General features: G+C 34.8%; 1 protein-coding gene across 1 annotated transcript; it reads left to right on the top strand.

The window, feature by feature from the left end:
* The first annotated feature begins 1,021 nt into the window (after positions 1-1,021).
* Positions 1,022-17,215, top strand: LOC106880371 (eukaryotic translation initiation factor 2A). The gene is made up of 18 exons (XM_089366484.1): positions 1,022-1,065; positions 2,502-2,568; positions 3,263-3,337; positions 3,733-3,848; positions 3,975-4,065; positions 4,712-4,794; positions 5,208-5,299; positions 6,046-6,157; positions 7,173-7,283; positions 7,704-7,772; positions 9,419-9,520; positions 11,428-11,602; positions 13,032-13,192; positions 14,369-14,476; positions 15,155-15,207; positions 15,529-15,636; positions 16,345-16,410; positions 17,014-17,215. Exons 1-18 carry the CDS (start codon positions 1,038-1,040, stop codon positions 17,074-17,076), a joined length of 1,680 nt encoding a protein of 559 aa, XP_089222610.1. The 5' UTR covers positions 1,022-1,037; the 3' UTR covers positions 17,077-17,215.
* Positions 17,216-17,396: the final 181 nt, after the last annotated feature.

Genomic DNA, 17,396 nt, shown 5'->3' on the forward strand with positions numbered 1-17,396 from the left:
TCTCTTAACTCTTCAAGTCTTGTCACTTTGTTAGCATCCGGCTTGAACTTTTTAAAGAACTTGAATAAAACTCAAGAAAAAAAAGTACATACATGACAGGCTTCCCCTCTACTAAAACAGCTTACAAGGCTTTGGTCAGCCTGAGAATATAGCAGAAGACATTTGCCCAAGGTGCTACACCATGAGATTGAACCCAGGGCCATGTGGTTGGGAAGCAAACTTCCCACTACATGCTCACTCTTGTGCCTATATACATATTGAGGAATTAAAAAAACAAAAAAAACTAATAACAACTGGAGAGGTTCCAACAAAAGTATAATTCTATTAGCAAGAATTCATGTCAGACATTGTATTTTGAGCTAATCCTTTAACACTAAATGCAGTTGATATATTAACTTAAATCTTTTTATTCTCTAAACGATTATATTTTCCTGTGGCAATAAATGTGCAATGCTGGATATTTATTCTTTGACTTATTTCAGGCTTTGAATTGGAGCAGTGCTGATGTACCACCTTGAAGGGTGCAGTAAATGAAATTAGCTCCTGTGCATATTGCCAGTCTCTCTCTTTTTTTTTTCTTTTGAACTCAGTAGTATTTGTGCCATTACTTTGGTAAAGTGAAGGCTGAATTTTAGAGATGAGGTTAGAATAAGGTCAAAACTTTGTCAGAGTTGTCACCCTTAGAAGCTGGAAAAAAGGAAAATACAATTAGCTGTGGATCGATATCGATTTTAATTTTGTTTCATCTCACAACATATATATTCCTAGTTAGCTTTTTAATGCTCTTTGCATTAAATACGTAAATAAGAACATATCTATGACTTCAAGAGTTAACAACATGACAAACTGCAAGTCTAATTCTATAACAATAGCGTAGATAGTCTGCGGAAGTTTAATTGTCTACATGGAGCGCCGCCTAGCCAAGGGAGATAACCTACTTACAGGAAAGCCCTCTTGCCAGCCTTTTAAAGTCAAGCTGGGTAAGAACTGACTAGTCACGTGAATTCTCGTTTCTTTTCACGTTACGAGGGAACAAGATGGCGATGCCCATACCTAACTTGGCATGTGAGTCGAACATATTTCAGTTTTCACTTGAATATAGAATAATAATAATAGTATATATATAGGTTTGTGTGCGTGTAATGTTGAGTATAATTCCTTGTTTAAAATTTTGTCAATCAATCGTGATAATTAAATCGGTGCACTTTGAACAATGATTCTTGTAGTTGCTGGAGAATTTATTCGGTTATGTTCTATTGTCAAAATATAATTAAATCATTGATGTATAATATTTACACAATATCTGGTAATAATTACATATCAGTGATAAGGCTTGTTTAGGCTTTCTATCGATTTCTTAGATACGAATTCTTCTAGAAGAGAAACATTCAGATTATATGACGTTGATGTCATCTCAGTGCTATTAGCTAATTAATTGAACTTAAATGTCTACAGATGCGAAGAGAAATTGGTTTGAAGAACGTTCGTCTGGTGCATATATATATATATATATATATATATATATATATATATATATATATATATATATATGTGTGTGATGTAGAGAACAAATTTCATGTTTATATTTTTCTCATAGATCAAATTATACTCGTTCATTGTGTAATTATATTCTGCTGATGCAGAACTACAGATGTCTGCGCCCCCACCACCGACTTTGGATGAGCATAACTTTCAGAAAAATGGATATTTTTTAATGATTCGAGATTTTATTTAGATATCTCAAGTTTATTTAGAAACGTGGTCAAGTTGTCGAATTTGTACGTAAATAACTACCTCCAGTACAAAACGGTCGGGACCACGTAAAAACGATTTGTCACATTCTAATAAATCACCATTTTTCACAATTGAATATTAAGATTAATTGAACTGAGTTAATTCCCAACATAAGACATATTTTTTTTAGACATAAAGTAATGCACTTCAGAATTTTTATAGTCATTCGGTGACTCCACACGTTTTATATAATACTTTATGCGCTAATAAGGAACCTGTGATTACTAATTACACCGAATTAATTATTGTTTAATAGTATATTTTATTAACAACGTAGCACCACACTTTGCAGGCATTGAGTAACTGCAGCATGTCATTCTTATATGGTCCTGTTCGTTTTATGCTGGAGGTCGTCGTTAATCAACTGACACATGTCTAGTAAAATTCCTATTAGTTGATTACACGGTCAGTGCCATATGTTACTTGCAGCCAATAGTATTCTCGTAAGTTTAAACCTTTTAAGTTAGCAATGTGTAGAATTGGTAAATGGGTTGTAAAACTAAGATATAATTTATATCTAACCCGCGTTAGATATTTGGCCGTGCATGGAACATGCTGGATAAGATAATGATTGACCAGTAACTTTCAGATTGGAATCACAGTGTTTGATGTTCACAAATACTTGCTCTCATTTTCGTAACTTAAATCAATGCCTTAAAACAATTCTGAGTTTAGAAAGATAACATAAATGAAATTTCATTTTACAGTGCGTGGATCAGATGGTGTTTGGGTTCTTCAAGGTTCCCCTAACAAAACCAAAGAAGTGTTTCGAGGGTAAGTTTTAATTTGACCTTTTTTTATTTAACAGTTGTCGCATATATTAACATTTATAGTGTTCAAGCATGTTTGTGTTTTAAATATTTTATAAGGACACACACATATCTGAAATTAAGGTACTGCCCTACTGAAGATATGATTGGAAGTTAAGATCTTGTTGTGGCAATAATACAGGGTGGGGCATAAAGATCTTCCACATTGTGAATGAATGTAAAAAGAAAACACAACCATCCAAGAAAAAATTTATTATCTTTCTGAAATATCCGCCTTCCATGCTGGTATGGGTAGGACGGTTTGACAGGAGATTTCTGTGACTGTTTTGGCAGGATTTTTACAGCTGGATGCCCTTCCTAACACTCATCACCCAGCAGAGTGGACTTGATGAACTGAAAATAAATGAAACTTACTGTTTTCAGTGGAATGGTTACATACAGGAAGGGAAACCAAGCAGAAAAACAGATTTCTACCTCATTTTATAAGCATTGAGTGTAAAACTTATGCTTAGCATTATAAATTTGTAAAATAGATTTAAATCAAAATGAAATACAAATTCAACTTGAAGAAGTTTTGAGAGTGCACATATCAACACCAGTTTGTTACTATGTAGATTTACTCTTTTATGTTTTTGATTCCAGTGCTGAAAATTTGGATAAGATTTTTCCCTCTATGAATGCATTCTATTTTTATTCAGGGATTGCAAAACAGAATGTCGTGCCATGGCTTTCTCTATGAATGGGCAATATTTTGCCTGGAGTGATGAAGATGGGTAAGAATTTAACCATTAATTGGCTTTGGATAAATTTATTACTGTCAAATCTTATGTAACTATTTTGCAATTTAAGATAGATTTCAATATTTTATTGTACCTGTTTAGGGACTAAGAATAAAGAAGCAATTTCTTCTTTTCATTCTAACCTGATGATAACGTGAACTTGTTTCAGTATATTCTTCACTACAAATCCTGTAAATTATTCCTTGTCTTCACCTCTCATTTTTGCTAACCGTGTGACTGCAGTTAATGGAAGTGGCTGTCTCACTTACTCCAGCTCCCTCTCTCCTCTCTCACACTCCCTTTCTTTCACCCCCTCCCCAATAACCTAAAGTGTAATGTGCGAACGAACGACCAAGCAGAATTATAATATAGATTTGTTTTAATTTCAGTATCAAAGTTATGAAAACCAGCAACTATGAAAAAGTGATGGCAATTGAGAAGTCCAGAATATCTGGACTTGCATTTTCCCCTCTTGGGACATACCTCATATCTGCTGATATCTCAAGTAAGCATACATTGGTTTGTGTGTCTATATCCACCCGTGTACATACATTTGCAAATGATAATTTAAAGTATCTTGTTTGATATGGATTCCTTTTAACAGCTAGTTTTTTGACTTTATTAATTGCAGGTCAAAAGAAAGATGTTCCTAACCTGTGTATTTGGGAAACAGCCACAGGTAAATTGTTGAAAGGATTCTTCCATAAAAGGATGTCTGATTGGTAAGTTTGAATTGCATTAATACTCATCTTCATCAGCATCATCACCATCGTCTAATGTCTGTTTTCCATGCTGGCATGGGTTGGATGGTTTGACAGGAGCTGGCCAGCCAGTGGGGCTATCCAGACTCCAGTTGTCTGTTTTGGCATGGTTTCTATGGCTGGATGCCTTTCCTAACATGAACCACATTACAGAGTGTGCTGGGTGCTTTTTGCATGCCACCGGTATGGATGTGTTTACACAACACCAGCACAAGTGCATTTCACATGGTACTGGCATGAGTGTGCTTTACACGATACTGGCATCAGTGCATTTTATAAGGTACCAGCACCTGCAAAGGACATGCCTGTTAATGAGATTTTAGAGACATGCCTAGATTGTTAATGAGATTTTAGCAATTAATTATTATTTCTCTTATCTGTTAATGCTGGATATTTTTAAATAACCATTTTCTTTTTAGCTTGGGAGAGAACCATTTTGTTATATGCTAGACATAAACATTTGCAAAAGTACTAGTTTTTGATAAAAGACTCAATCTATGAATTTATGTTAATAAAAAAAAATCTACCTGGCAAAGCTTTGTTTTTTTGAAAGACAATTTACTGGAAACTTCATTGTATTTTTTAATCCTCGTGTTTTCTTTTCAAGGAAGCCCAGTTGGACTCCTGATGATAAACTGATGGTCCGTCTACACAACAACGATGTTGAGTTTTATGAAAATGGAGATTTTGGTATGTTGCCGTAATGTTATATTTTAGAATTGAAATTTATGAAATAAAGAAAGACATTTATTCAGTGTTTATCAACAAGTATATTTGATTATTTTTACAATCTGATCAATTGCAATACCTCAAATGAAATGTTGAGAAAAATTTAAATTTCAACACACTTTATATATTTTATTTAAAATATTCTCCAGATTATAGTGATATTAAAAAAAAAAAAAAATTAATAATGTAATGAGCATAGCTTTACTTTGTTTATTTCTCTCACTACTATGAATTTATTTAGTAGCATTCTGCTGGCTAGAAGCCTTTCTCTACACCATTCTAACACAAGATTCATTATGAAGAAATGATGTTGATTACACTTATGCATATCTTTTGAATGAAACAATAATTTGACATTTTGATTTTTATTCTAGATAATCCAAAGACACGTCTTCATGCTGCAAAAATTTCTGAATATGCTTTTTCTAAGAGCGACCATGTTGCCATCTATATTCCTGGGAGTAAAGTGAGATTTTATCTTTATGCCATGTTTGCTATTTTAGGACCATTATATTTGAAATAGTTCTTTTTATTTTACATCCATGTGTGAAATCTAACATTGTTTGGTCTGTTTGAATAACAGCTTGTAAGATAGTTGAACAGCAGTTAGACAAAACTGATGTGAAAAGTACAGTTATGTTGGAGGGACAGTCAGACAAGTGTTAAATTGGAGGGTCAGATAGATTTGCAGTTGAGATAAATATTACTGGTATTAAACAACTGGTTAAGCTGTCAGCCTACAAGTTTGACTACTTAAAGAAACAATGTTTTTGAGTCTATCGTTGATGCTGGACTGTTCTGATCTGATAAACAAAATAATTTTCATTATTGGCTCTGTCCAATTAATTCTTTAATAGGTACTTTAACTAGAATTACGAGAATTTGCATTGCTGGATTTAAATCTTGTCAGAGATGAAACCTGTAATTGAACGTTGGGATTATACAAGAAAACTGTGGTCAGTGCTGTCTCGTGCAGCATGACGCCTTCCAGTAATGCTGGTAGTAATTAAAAACAAAAAACAAAACAAAAAAACTCATTGATTATATTTGTTTTTTAAGCAAAATGTATTTTCTAAATTGTTTAAGATGTAAATTGTAATAAGATTTGTAAAATGGTTCATTCAACCATCTTTAAATTTGGATGTAGTTGTTAGTTGGAGAATTTCTTCTAAGATTTCATCAAATCTTTATATAATCTTCTTTGATTTTCAGGGTCAGCCATCAAATATTCGAATCTTCAAACATCCCAACTTCAATGGATGTCCCTTGGCAAATAAGAGCTTTTTCAAAGCTGACAAAATTACAATGTATTGGAATAAAGCTGGTGAGTGTAGATGTCTGTATGTGTGGAGTATATATAAATAAACTGTTTGAAATATTGTATTTTCACCATTTAATTCCTTTATATTTTTGTACAGCTTAGATGATGGAGGAATTGTAAGCCTAGTACTTACTCTATCAGTCGCTTTTGCTGAACCGCTAAGTTATGGGGACGTAAGCACACCAGCATCAGTTGTCAAGCAGGCGGGGGGGGGGGACAAACACACACACACACACACACACATAAATATATATATATATACGACAGGCTTCTTTCAGTTTCCATCTACCAAATCCACTCATAGGCATTGGTCGGCCCAAGGCTATAGTAGAAGACACTTACCTAAGGTGCCACGCAGTAGGACTGAACCCAGGACCATGTGGTTGGTCTTCAGGTCTTCTCCAGCACAGAATCTTTGTTATGATCACATGCCATCTTTTTCATGAGATCAGTCTTCACATGTCATTTTTTTTTGTGCATAGATTCATTCCTCTTTGTTTTTCTTTCCCTATTGGTCATCCTGCATTTTAATACCTCACATATCCTTTACTCTCTCTGTTCACTGGTGGTCCATTGTTTATGCACACAAACATTAATGTATACAGCAGAGCATGTTTGCCTCTGTTTTTTTTCCAACCTGTTGCACACATTCTCTGCATTCAATACCTGTTTCACTACTGTGCAACATTGCACTTCATACACAACCTTGCCCCAGCACAATTTGGCCCTCCATAACAAAACGCAAGAAGCTGTGCTGGAAACGCTTCATCCAATCCGAGTTAAAAATCTTGATTCTTCACATGAATTCTGGTTTTATTCTTGATTCTAATTTTATTATTTTCAAGTGGTCATCTTTTTTTCTTCAGTTTTATTTTGTTTTTATTGCTTATACTTTACTCATCCATATTACTTTTTCTCTCTTTCTTGCCACTATTTTCTTAAATCTATTTTGAAGAGCTAAAAGTAATTTTAGAACCATTAATCCATATTTTCTCTGTTTTACCCTCCTTCTTCTCAGGTACCGGTTTGCTTGTGATTACATCAACAGAAACTTCAGACAAGTCATATTATGGAGAAACTGGCCTTCATTACCTTAGTATAAAAGGTGAAGGTTGCCTTGTACCAAGAGGTAAATATTTTCATAACACACATGTTAATGCTCGCTTTGATTTAATACTTTGTCCTGCACGACTTCCTCTTGGATTTATTGAGGAATGAGACATTCAGTAAAGTGGTTGGTGATAGGAGGGGCATCCAACCATAGAAACTTGTCCAAAAATGGAACTCATATGCAAGGCATGGAATCCATTAGCAGTGTCATAAGTTATCTGTCTAGCTGGGGTAGGAGCTCTAAATTAAGGACGGATACAGAGTGGAGATGAATCTACAGTCTGTGTCACATTGAACACTTTATCCTTCCAATCCATTATGGAAAAATGGATGTAAAAATGAGGAGGATGGGAGTAACTTTCATGAATTAACCGTAAAACCTTGATATTTTTAGTGGTATTTATACACATTTAAAGTAAATGAATGACTTTACTTTCAGCTAAAGATGGTCCTGTCTACTGTGTGGAGTGGCATCCCAATTCTACCCAATTCTGCGTGGTTTATGGTTGTATCCTTTCATTTACTTCTATTTTCAATTGCCATTAAATAAACTTTATCAAATTATTTTCCGTTCTTTTGTACGGATTGTGTATGACCTCTACCTAAATCTACTTGTATCCCTTCTCATCTCTTTAATGTTTATCCCCCATGTTCCCACTCAAGGCTTTGTCTAATACTTTTTCTTCAAACCAATAATCCTTTTGGAACATTCTCCTTTATGATTTTCTCTCAAACACCTGACCGTCAAAAGCTCAAATTGATATTAATCCTAATAACTATTTCCATCTTCTTCAGGTGGGCATGCAAAATCAATGGAAGATTTCTCTTTAGACTAAATTATAGATTAAAAATGCACATTGATATAGTTTTTCTTTTGCTGTAGGACACTATTTGGTATGGTTGAAATTTTGAAGATGTTTAATAATCTTTTCTCCTCTAGGCACAAGGCCTGAAATTTTTTTTGGGCGGGGCAGTCGATTAGATCAACCTCAGTACATAACTGGTACTTGATTTATCAACCTCGACAGGATTTAAGGCAAAGTCGACCTCAGCAGAATTTGAACTCAGAACGTAAAGACAGACGAAATACCGCTGAGCATTTCGCCTGGTGTGCCAGCTCACCACCAATGTTATTGTCTTGGCCATCATAAAAATAACGGAGCTGCTTTACCATATTTGGAATTACAGATTTAAACAAAAATGTATTTTTAAATATAAAAAAATAAATTGTAACGTCATGCAACAGATGCACATGAATTTCTCTGTCGTCCAGTGTCATTCATGTGCAATCTTCCATGACAGGCCAGAAGAAATACCCCCAGTTTGAAATTCCACTTTATTCAGATATTGCTTACTGGATAAGCTACAACTGTAGGTGTACAAGACTGAAATGTCTTGTCTTTATCACGATATCAGGACAGTTTGTCCCTATCTCCCTATTTGTATGTTTTCAAATATCTCAGAGAATCACGTCTTCATTCTTTTCAACTATTTCTGGGATATACTTGTTCAATATTTCAACTTAGAAAAGGTTCATTTCCTTAACTATTTTTCTCTGCTACTAAGTAGCTGTCTCCTCTGTCGTGTATCATGACATGGTCACTATGAAGTATCCAAACAGAACGAGGCTAATGTCCTCATCAACTTTACTGCCATACTTTAAAACATTCAGATTTGATATTTCACTTCAGTGTTTTTCTTGTAAAAACTGGTTGCTAGATACTTCACCTGGTTTAGCAATTATCGGGTCTTTATTTTCTCATTTTTGTTGAGTTCTTTGGAACTAGATGTAGCTCTGTCACATATTAGAGTTGAAGATTGTTCATGGAGAGGTTTTCTTTTTTTTTTTTTACTTGATTGTATTTTTGTTTGTTATAGTTTCTTGAAGTTTTTTTTACATTCTAGTATTTTTTTTTTTTAAAGAATATGTAGTTAGATTGCCTTTTTCTGTATTTTGTTTCTGTTTTGAATGCAATATTTTTTGTCATGTTTTGCCTGTCATAATTTTGTTTCTATTTTATCTAAGTTTTTCTCTTAATCCCAGCTACACCGCTGTGTTTTTAAATAAGTTATTTGATGATAAAAATCTTTGTATGCACTTCTATTTAAATGTTTTGCTGTGATCAAAAGTTATTCCTTAACCACATATTCCAGTTATGCCAGCCAAAGCTACACTCTATAACTTGAAATGTGATCCTGTATTTGATTATGGAACTGCTCCACGGAATTCAGCCTTTTATAACCCACAGGGAAACAATATCCTTTTGCGCTATACTTCACCTTTGTGGAAAATGTCTTTCCTTAGAGATATGTGATGATAATTAGAGCCCTGTCAATTAGAGAGGTAGGACTTATTCTTTGTAAGCCTAGTACTTGTTCTATCGGTCTCTTTTGCCGAACTGCAAAGTTACAGGGACGTAAATACAGCAGCATCGGTTGTCAAGCGATGGTGGGAGGACAAACACGGATACACAAACGTGTGTGTGTGTGTGTGTGTGTATATATATATATATATATATATATATATATATATATATATATATATATAAAATTATGTGTATTTCTTCTATCTTAATGAATAAAAATTCTTCTGATAGAATAAATGGGTTAATAGAAACCAATGTAGCAAAGAACACAAAATAACTGGTTTAGTTCCTGTTTTTAAGGCAGGAACTCTTTGAAATTTTGGGTATTTGAGTATATTTAAGAATTTAAGGAATGGAGAAAATGCATGTTATAATTGCATACTTTATTCCTACATATATTTCAAAGGATTCCCTGATGAGAAGGTTACAATTTTAATATCAAAGATCCCTATGGATCACACAGGTTGTAATCCTTTGAAACATATGTAGGAATAAAGAATGCAATTATAACATGCGTTTTCTCCATTCCTTAAATTCTTATATATATATATATATATATATATATATATATAGTTCAAAAACACAATAACAAAAAAACAACAAAGTGAGGACGTGATATGGATAGTATTATTGGACGCTCAGGAAAGGAAAGAGAGTGTATGACCCGAGTTTCAGGGTTATTTCCCTTCTTCAGCGTACGATAATCGCCGACCTTCGATATATATATATATATATATATATATATATATACGACAGGCTTCTTTCAGTTTCCATCTACCAAATCCACTCACAAGGTTTTGGTCAGCCTGAGGCTATAGTAGAAGACACTCGCCCAAGGTGCCACACAGTAGGACTGAAGCTGGAACCATGTGGTTAGTTAGCAAGCTACTTACCATGCAGCCACTCCTGCACACACACATATATATATATATATATATATATATATATATGCATATGATAGGTTTCTGTGTACCAAATCCACTCACAAGGCTTTGGTCATCCTGAGGCTATAGCAGAAGACACTTGCCCAAGGTGCCATGCAGTGGGACTGAACCTGGAACTATGTGGTTGGGAAGCAAGCTTCTTACCACACAGCCACGCCTATACCAAAATGATTTTTATCTTAATTACATAGACTCTAGATTACTTCCAAAACCGATGGAGTTACAAGCTTTGCCTAATTATAATTATATTCAGTATGGATAGTCCATTTCACTATTCCTATAAAATCAATAGATATTTGATAATTTTATTTTTAATTTAATTAGTAAATTTTATTGTTGAAGTTTTAGATAATTTCTGAAAATTCATCATCATCATCATCATTTAATGTCCGTTTTCCATGCTGGCATGGGTTGGACAGTTTGACTGGGGACTGGCAAGCCAGGAGGTGGCACCAGGTTCCGATCTGGTCTGGCAATGTTTCTACAGCAGGATGCCCTTCATAACGCCAACCACCCAGAGAGTGTAGTGGGTGCTTTTTACGTGCCATCGACACGAGGGCCAGTTAGGTGGGCCTGGCATCGATCACGTTCGGATGGTGCTTTTTACATGCCACTAGCACAGGGGCCAGTCAGTGAGTACTGGCATCGACCACGTTCGGATGGTGCTTTTTACGTGCTACCGGCACAAGAGCCAGTCAGGGTACTGGCATTGGCCATGTTCGGTTGGTGCTTTTTACATGCCATCAGCACGAGAGTCAGTCAGGGGGTATACTGGCATCGACCACATTTGGATGGGGCTTTTTATGTGCCACCAACACAAGAGCATCAACATTATTTTTCCTTTACTGTTAACTTTTGTGTTTGGCTGGATTTGGTAATTTGCAAGGTGATTTGGAATTCTGGGATCTTCAGCAACAAAAAGTGATCAGTTCTACTAAAGCAATGGATACAACACATTTTGCTTGGTGTCCTGATGGTGTTCACTTTATTACAGCTACCATGGCTCCTCGACTCCGTGTTGGTAATGGGTAAGTACTTTATTATTATTATTATTATTATTTTGTATTTGCATTGGCAAGATGCTCCTTCAATTTGCTTGAAAGTTCATCCCAATTAGGTTATTAAAATTCTTCATCTAAAAAAAAACAATGGCAGCAAAAGTGAAAGGATGGATGATGACGGTGACTACAATTCTTACCTACACCACCAAAAGTAAAGGGACAGCTACAGCAACATGGCAAATAAAGAGAACAAGCAAACCTTGTCGACGACCATCTCCTCCACACACCTTTACATCATTTCAGCCACAACAGAAATAGCACCACCAAAACCCAGCTGTCTCACTACCAGGGATGTCACTTTGACCAATATGCCTGTTGTTGGTTATGATATCTTTATTAAAGCAATGACTGCTACGCCTAAACTGCCGAAACTGTGTCTTTTGCTAATTCAGGCAAAGATATGCGGAAAATTTGATAAGGTAACTAAGGGAGGATGAAGAGGAAACTCTTGCCATACCAGAACATATTAACAAACCAGGAGGTGCATAGTAACCTACTCTTACATAGGACAAAAGAAAAAGTAGATGGGTGGAAAGACCAAATCTAGCTGAAATAGAATTCTGTTCTGACAGAAAGAACTCTAAAAATTCGAAGAATTAATCCTGATATTCTCATATCTTGGCTGATGTGTGGCAAACATATTGGTTGATAGCAGCTGGCTGGCATTGAAGAGGAGACCCAGGTATTAGACGTTTGTAAGTTTTGCAATGAGAACTAAAGGAATAAAGGAATGGTGCTCTTGATCCAAACAGAGCAGGATATAACTGAAGCCATCCCTGACCTAATTCACTTGTTAGATAAAACCCATTTGTTTGTGCTGATAGAAGACTGAAGGCCAAGGTGTCACATGTGTGGGTTTTTTTTTGTCCACAGCAGAGGAGGCCAAACGAAAGGTCCCCACTGCTGTTAATATCACAACTTGAATAATATGAATGATAGCAGGCGACTACAATGACAATAATTATTTCAATAGTAAAATCAGTAGCAGCTGTGAAAGTAAGGGCAGCCGTAACAGCAGTGCCAACCGAAATGCAGAACAGAACCCTAATGACAACAAAATGCTCCGTCTCTACAAAATAGCATAAAACGTTTGGGTCACCATTTAGATTATTCAGGTTTGTCCTGCAACGAGGACCATAAAGATGGAAATTAGAAAACGGTCCCTTGTAAGAAGGGAGAAAGAAACGGGAAAGGGACACAACAAATCTACACTCACAAAAAGCTGAGAGATTGAGAGGGAGGAAATTGATGTGATTCCTAATAATTAATGGAAACTCTTCTGCTTGACCTCCTTTTACAACAGCAGAAAAAATATTTATCCAATTAATGAAAAAAAAAAAATGAAGTTTAGAAAATGACTAATTTTTGATATTTTTTTAATTTAATTTCCTTTCAGGTATAAACTGTGGCATTATACTGGAAGTATTTTGGCTCAGTTGGAAATACCGTCTGGAAAAGAATTATGGGAGTCATTATGGATGCCAGATATGGATGGCAAATTCCCTTCGAAATCTATTGTGTATAAGAAGGTACCATCTTCAATACCAGGACAGACAGGTATTTGCACATTTTGTGACTCATTCATTAGTATACAAATTTCCCCTGTTTTTTTTTTTTTAATATTACTAACTTTTAATATTTATAGTCCTTTTCTCTTGTTACAGTAATAACTTACGTTTTGAAATGGTTTTCATGTAAAACTCTTTCAAAACATTGCATATTTTTTTTTCATTCTACCATGGCTTTCTCTTTCAATGATTACCAACCTGAGAGAGCCTCTACAATCTTTTATCTTTTACTTATGTCAGTCATTTGACTGCGGCCATGCTGGAGCATCGCCTTTAGTCAAACAAATCAACCCCAGAACTTATTCTTTGTAAGCCTAGTACTTATTCTATCGATCTCTTTTGTCAAACTGCTAATTTACAGGGACATAAACACACCAACACCAGTTGTCAAGCGATGGTGGGAGGACAAACACAAATATACATATATATATATATATATATATATATATATATATATATACACATACACATACACGATGGGCTTCTTTCAGTTTCCGTCTACCAAATCTACTCGTAAGGCTTAGGTCGGTCCAAGGCTATATAGTAGAATGCCCAAAGTGCCATGCAGTGGGACTGAACCTGGAACCATGTGGTTGGTAAGCAAGCTACTTACCATACAGCCACATCTGCAGACTCCTTCACATCAACCCTACCATCATAGAAAAGAACACGTTGGGTAAAGTGGCCTTGGGTTCCATACACAACTTGGTGAAAAGAGGGATTGTTTATAACTGAAATTCCTTTCATCTGAAGTCTACTCAGTCAGCCTAAACACCCATCACCAACTTAGATGATATCTTGTATTTTATTTCTCATATTTCTTTTTTTAGGTCGAATGGGTTCATCTAGATTGTATGTTTCTTGTAGGGCATCTTTTGAAGCCTTTCTCGTCCAATATTTTATGAGGTTCATTAAGACTTGATAGGGTTTTATATTTTTTACTATTGTAGGACTTGAATTCTTTTGCTAGTTTGACAGAAAAAAGTATTCTGCTCAAGGATTCTGTTTAGCTATTCACACATTCAACTTGGCTGCTTTCCCATTCGTTGGAAAGTCTCTGGCTATTATTGTGTTACTCTAAGAAACAATTATATACTTTAATAATTGAAACTAAAATTTCTTTAACATGTTATAAATTTGAAATTTATTTTAAATATATTTGCAGTGAAACCTGTTGCTGCCTATCGCCCTCCACACGCTCGCGGTCAGCCTGCTTCAGATTTTAAGTTACATGAATTCGAACCTCCTTCCAATAAAAAAATTCCAGGTCTTAGTGAGTAATGTGTTTTTTCTTAATATTCTCATTTGTTTGAACAAAATGTTGGAAGATGAAAGTTTCTAACTCAGATTTGAAATAAATTACTAGGAATAAACTTACCAGTGTAGTTTGCTGAATCAAATTCTTCTACAGCTATTGGCTGTGACATATAGCCAATGGATAAGATATGCTAAGCCATTGTCTTGTTGTGCTGTTGCTGTCAACTTGGCTACAAATATCTGTACCTTGATAGCTGACATGTCTTAAGAAAAGCTGTCTAAATGTTATAATCTCTTGTGTAATTGTAAGCTGTGAAATTTTAAGGCATTTTGCTTTAAGTTTTAAGGCACTGTTTTGCAAATCTACTTTACATCAGTTTGAAATATTTGGATAATGATCTGTATTATGTTTCTGTACTTTGAAATTTAAAGACTCAAGTTATGCAAAGACAAAATTATCATTTTAGTAACTTATTTTTTTTGTTTCTAAGATATTTTCATGAGTGAAATATGCAGGAGTCGTGATCGTAACCTACTCAACCAACACTAGTATGGAGAGCAGATGCAGAACGACAGTCATGGCTCTCTATCAACTCAGAGATAACAATTTTCAGAAAAAATATATAATTTTGAAGTGTAATGGTAATTTAAACTATATTTGGCATAAATGAAATTTTTGAAATCTTCTCTACAGATTCTGGAGACACAGGAAAAAAAGGTAATAAGAAGGCTAAAGGTCAGAAACAGGTAAATTATTTCTCTAAACACTCCATATTTTAATATAATGATTTCTGATATTGGAAAAAGGAATATATAATTATGCAGTTTCTAATTATGGCAACTCATTATGGTTTTGAAATGAAGAATGATATTGTTTAAAATTCTAGACAGCTCTGAGTTGAGATCCAGTTTATCATGATTTTTTTTTTTTTCACATATTCTCCAGTTGTCTGGAAGTAGTAAATTCTAATTTATGCAAATTAACCACTAAGTAATTGCCTGTAACAAAACTGAAAGTCAAAAAATGGTGATAAACAACAGTAATATTTTCATTTCTTTTTTCTTTAGATTCAACAAGCTAACATCCCTGGATTAGCACCAATCACTGTTGAAAAGAAAACAAATTCTGAATCTGCCGATTTTGACAAAGATAAAAAAATAAGGAATTTAAAGAAGGTAATTACAAAACTTAATTTTTATTTTCTAATTTTATTTTCCTCTGGAATCTTTGAAATTGGTTGGGGTGGGTGATGTATTTCATTGTGATCCTTTAAGATTAACGCTAGAACTGTAGAAAACCATTTATGCAAAGTAAAATATTCAATCATTGGGTTGTAGAGATATGTCTGGCCATATGCACAAGTTGTAGAGTGGAGTGGTGACTTTCTTTGCATGCTTTAACATAGTGTGGAATTGGAAGCAATGCAGAATATGAGTTGCAGAGCCTTGGTTCTAGGGTAGTGGGTAGATTTCTACAAGGTTAGTATTGATCTTGACAAATAAACCAGAACACCCAGTTGCTATTTGGTTAGTAAGAGAGAGAGATAGTAAGACCATGCAATACATCTCAGCAGACTTTACTTTCCTATTGAATGTTCCATTTGAATATTTCACTTGTATGTGGGTAACAACTGCAAGTGAACCATTTTTGGAGGGACACAAGTGGCTCATCCCATCCTCCTAGCTGTCTTGGATTACTCTGGGGAGGCACATTTGCTGGTAAGGTTACTTACTGTAAAATCGTCAGAACTGCAACTTGGAGGAAGACTTGAAATGTCTGAATGTGTGGGTTGCATTGAATGGGCAACATGCAATACTGTTGACATGGGTTAACTTCTTATTTTGGAAACCTTGTTATATTTTAATTCTTTTTTCTTTTTGTAGAAAATTACTCAGATAAACAAGCTGAAAGAGCAACAGAAAACTGGCAAAAAACTCGATGAAACTCAGGTAAAAATGATTTCATTGTTTAGAATTGGTATTGAAATGACCTGGAGAATCACTACCCTCCCGCTGGTTTTTTTCCCTCTAGCAGTTGGCAGATCAGACAATATTTTTGGTTTTCTGTTACATTTTCTATTTCATTCCTTTGGAGACAGTGTAAGGAGATGCTTACGGGAAGCTGAGAGTCTTTCAGTTATGAATGTAGACACCATTACACAAACTCCATTTTAATAAGGCTATTTCAGTGTACATGTTGGCTTTATTGTTTTTGCTACCATATTCAGCTTCCTACTTACTTTTTCCCCAGATGCTTGGATGCACCAGTTTCAATCTCTCCCCACCAGTCTTCACATTCATGTTTTCCTGCCATGTAACAAATGCATTTCATACAATCTGCCGTTCGGTTGGAGAGATCTTGTTAGCAGAGCTATTAGCTACCTCAACTTTTTTCACCTTATTTTAACTAATCAGGTTATTCCAGTATCAGAAGTAATCAACTACTTCCAAAGAATCTTTAAAGCATTTGCAAGAATTTATTTCATGTATGTCCCTATTGTTAACTGTTACTTCATAAGAAGTCTGATTATTGATTTTTTTTTTTTTTTCCAGTTACAAAAAATATCTAAGTATGATGAAATTACGAAAGAGATTAATGAATTGAAACTGCAATAACCGTTCAGGCCTTCATCCAGTAGAAATGGTTGAAGAACTTACGGTGAAATTCCAAGTGTTCCAATCCATTGAGGTAAAGAAAAACAACAAATCAGAACTTTAATAAACAAAAATAAAATCTACTTTGATTATAGACATAGACTTGTTTTTGTTTTTAATCTTGCATTCTTTTCCTGCAACATCAAACTCTCATGATCACATTTTAATATTCGCTAAACTCCCACAATGTAAGTGTTTTGGGGGCAGGGGCTGAAAGTAATTCCGGAAGTATTACTCCCTACTTTTAACATATTTACCTTTAGTAATGACTCAAAATTTAA

This window comes from Octopus bimaculoides, chromosome 19, assembly GCF_046866305.1.
Source record: "Octopus bimaculoides isolate indiv1 chromosome 19, ASM4686630v1, whole genome shotgun sequence".
Taxonomy (NCBI): domain Eukaryota; kingdom Metazoa; phylum Mollusca; class Cephalopoda; order Octopoda; family Octopodidae; genus Octopus; species Octopus bimaculoides.

Coding starts and splice junctions, on each gene's coding strand:
- LOC106880371 (XM_089366484.1), top strand. CDS start 1,038: ATGGCGATGCCCATACCTAACTTGGCAT. Junction 9,521..11,427: donor TTATAACCCACAGGGAAACA/ATATCCTTTTGC, acceptor TTTACTGTTAAC/TTTTGTGTTTGGCTGGATTT. Junction 16,411..17,013: donor AAAAACTCGATGAAACTCAG/GTAAAAATGATT, acceptor TTTTTTTTCCAG/TTACAAAAAATATCTAAGTA.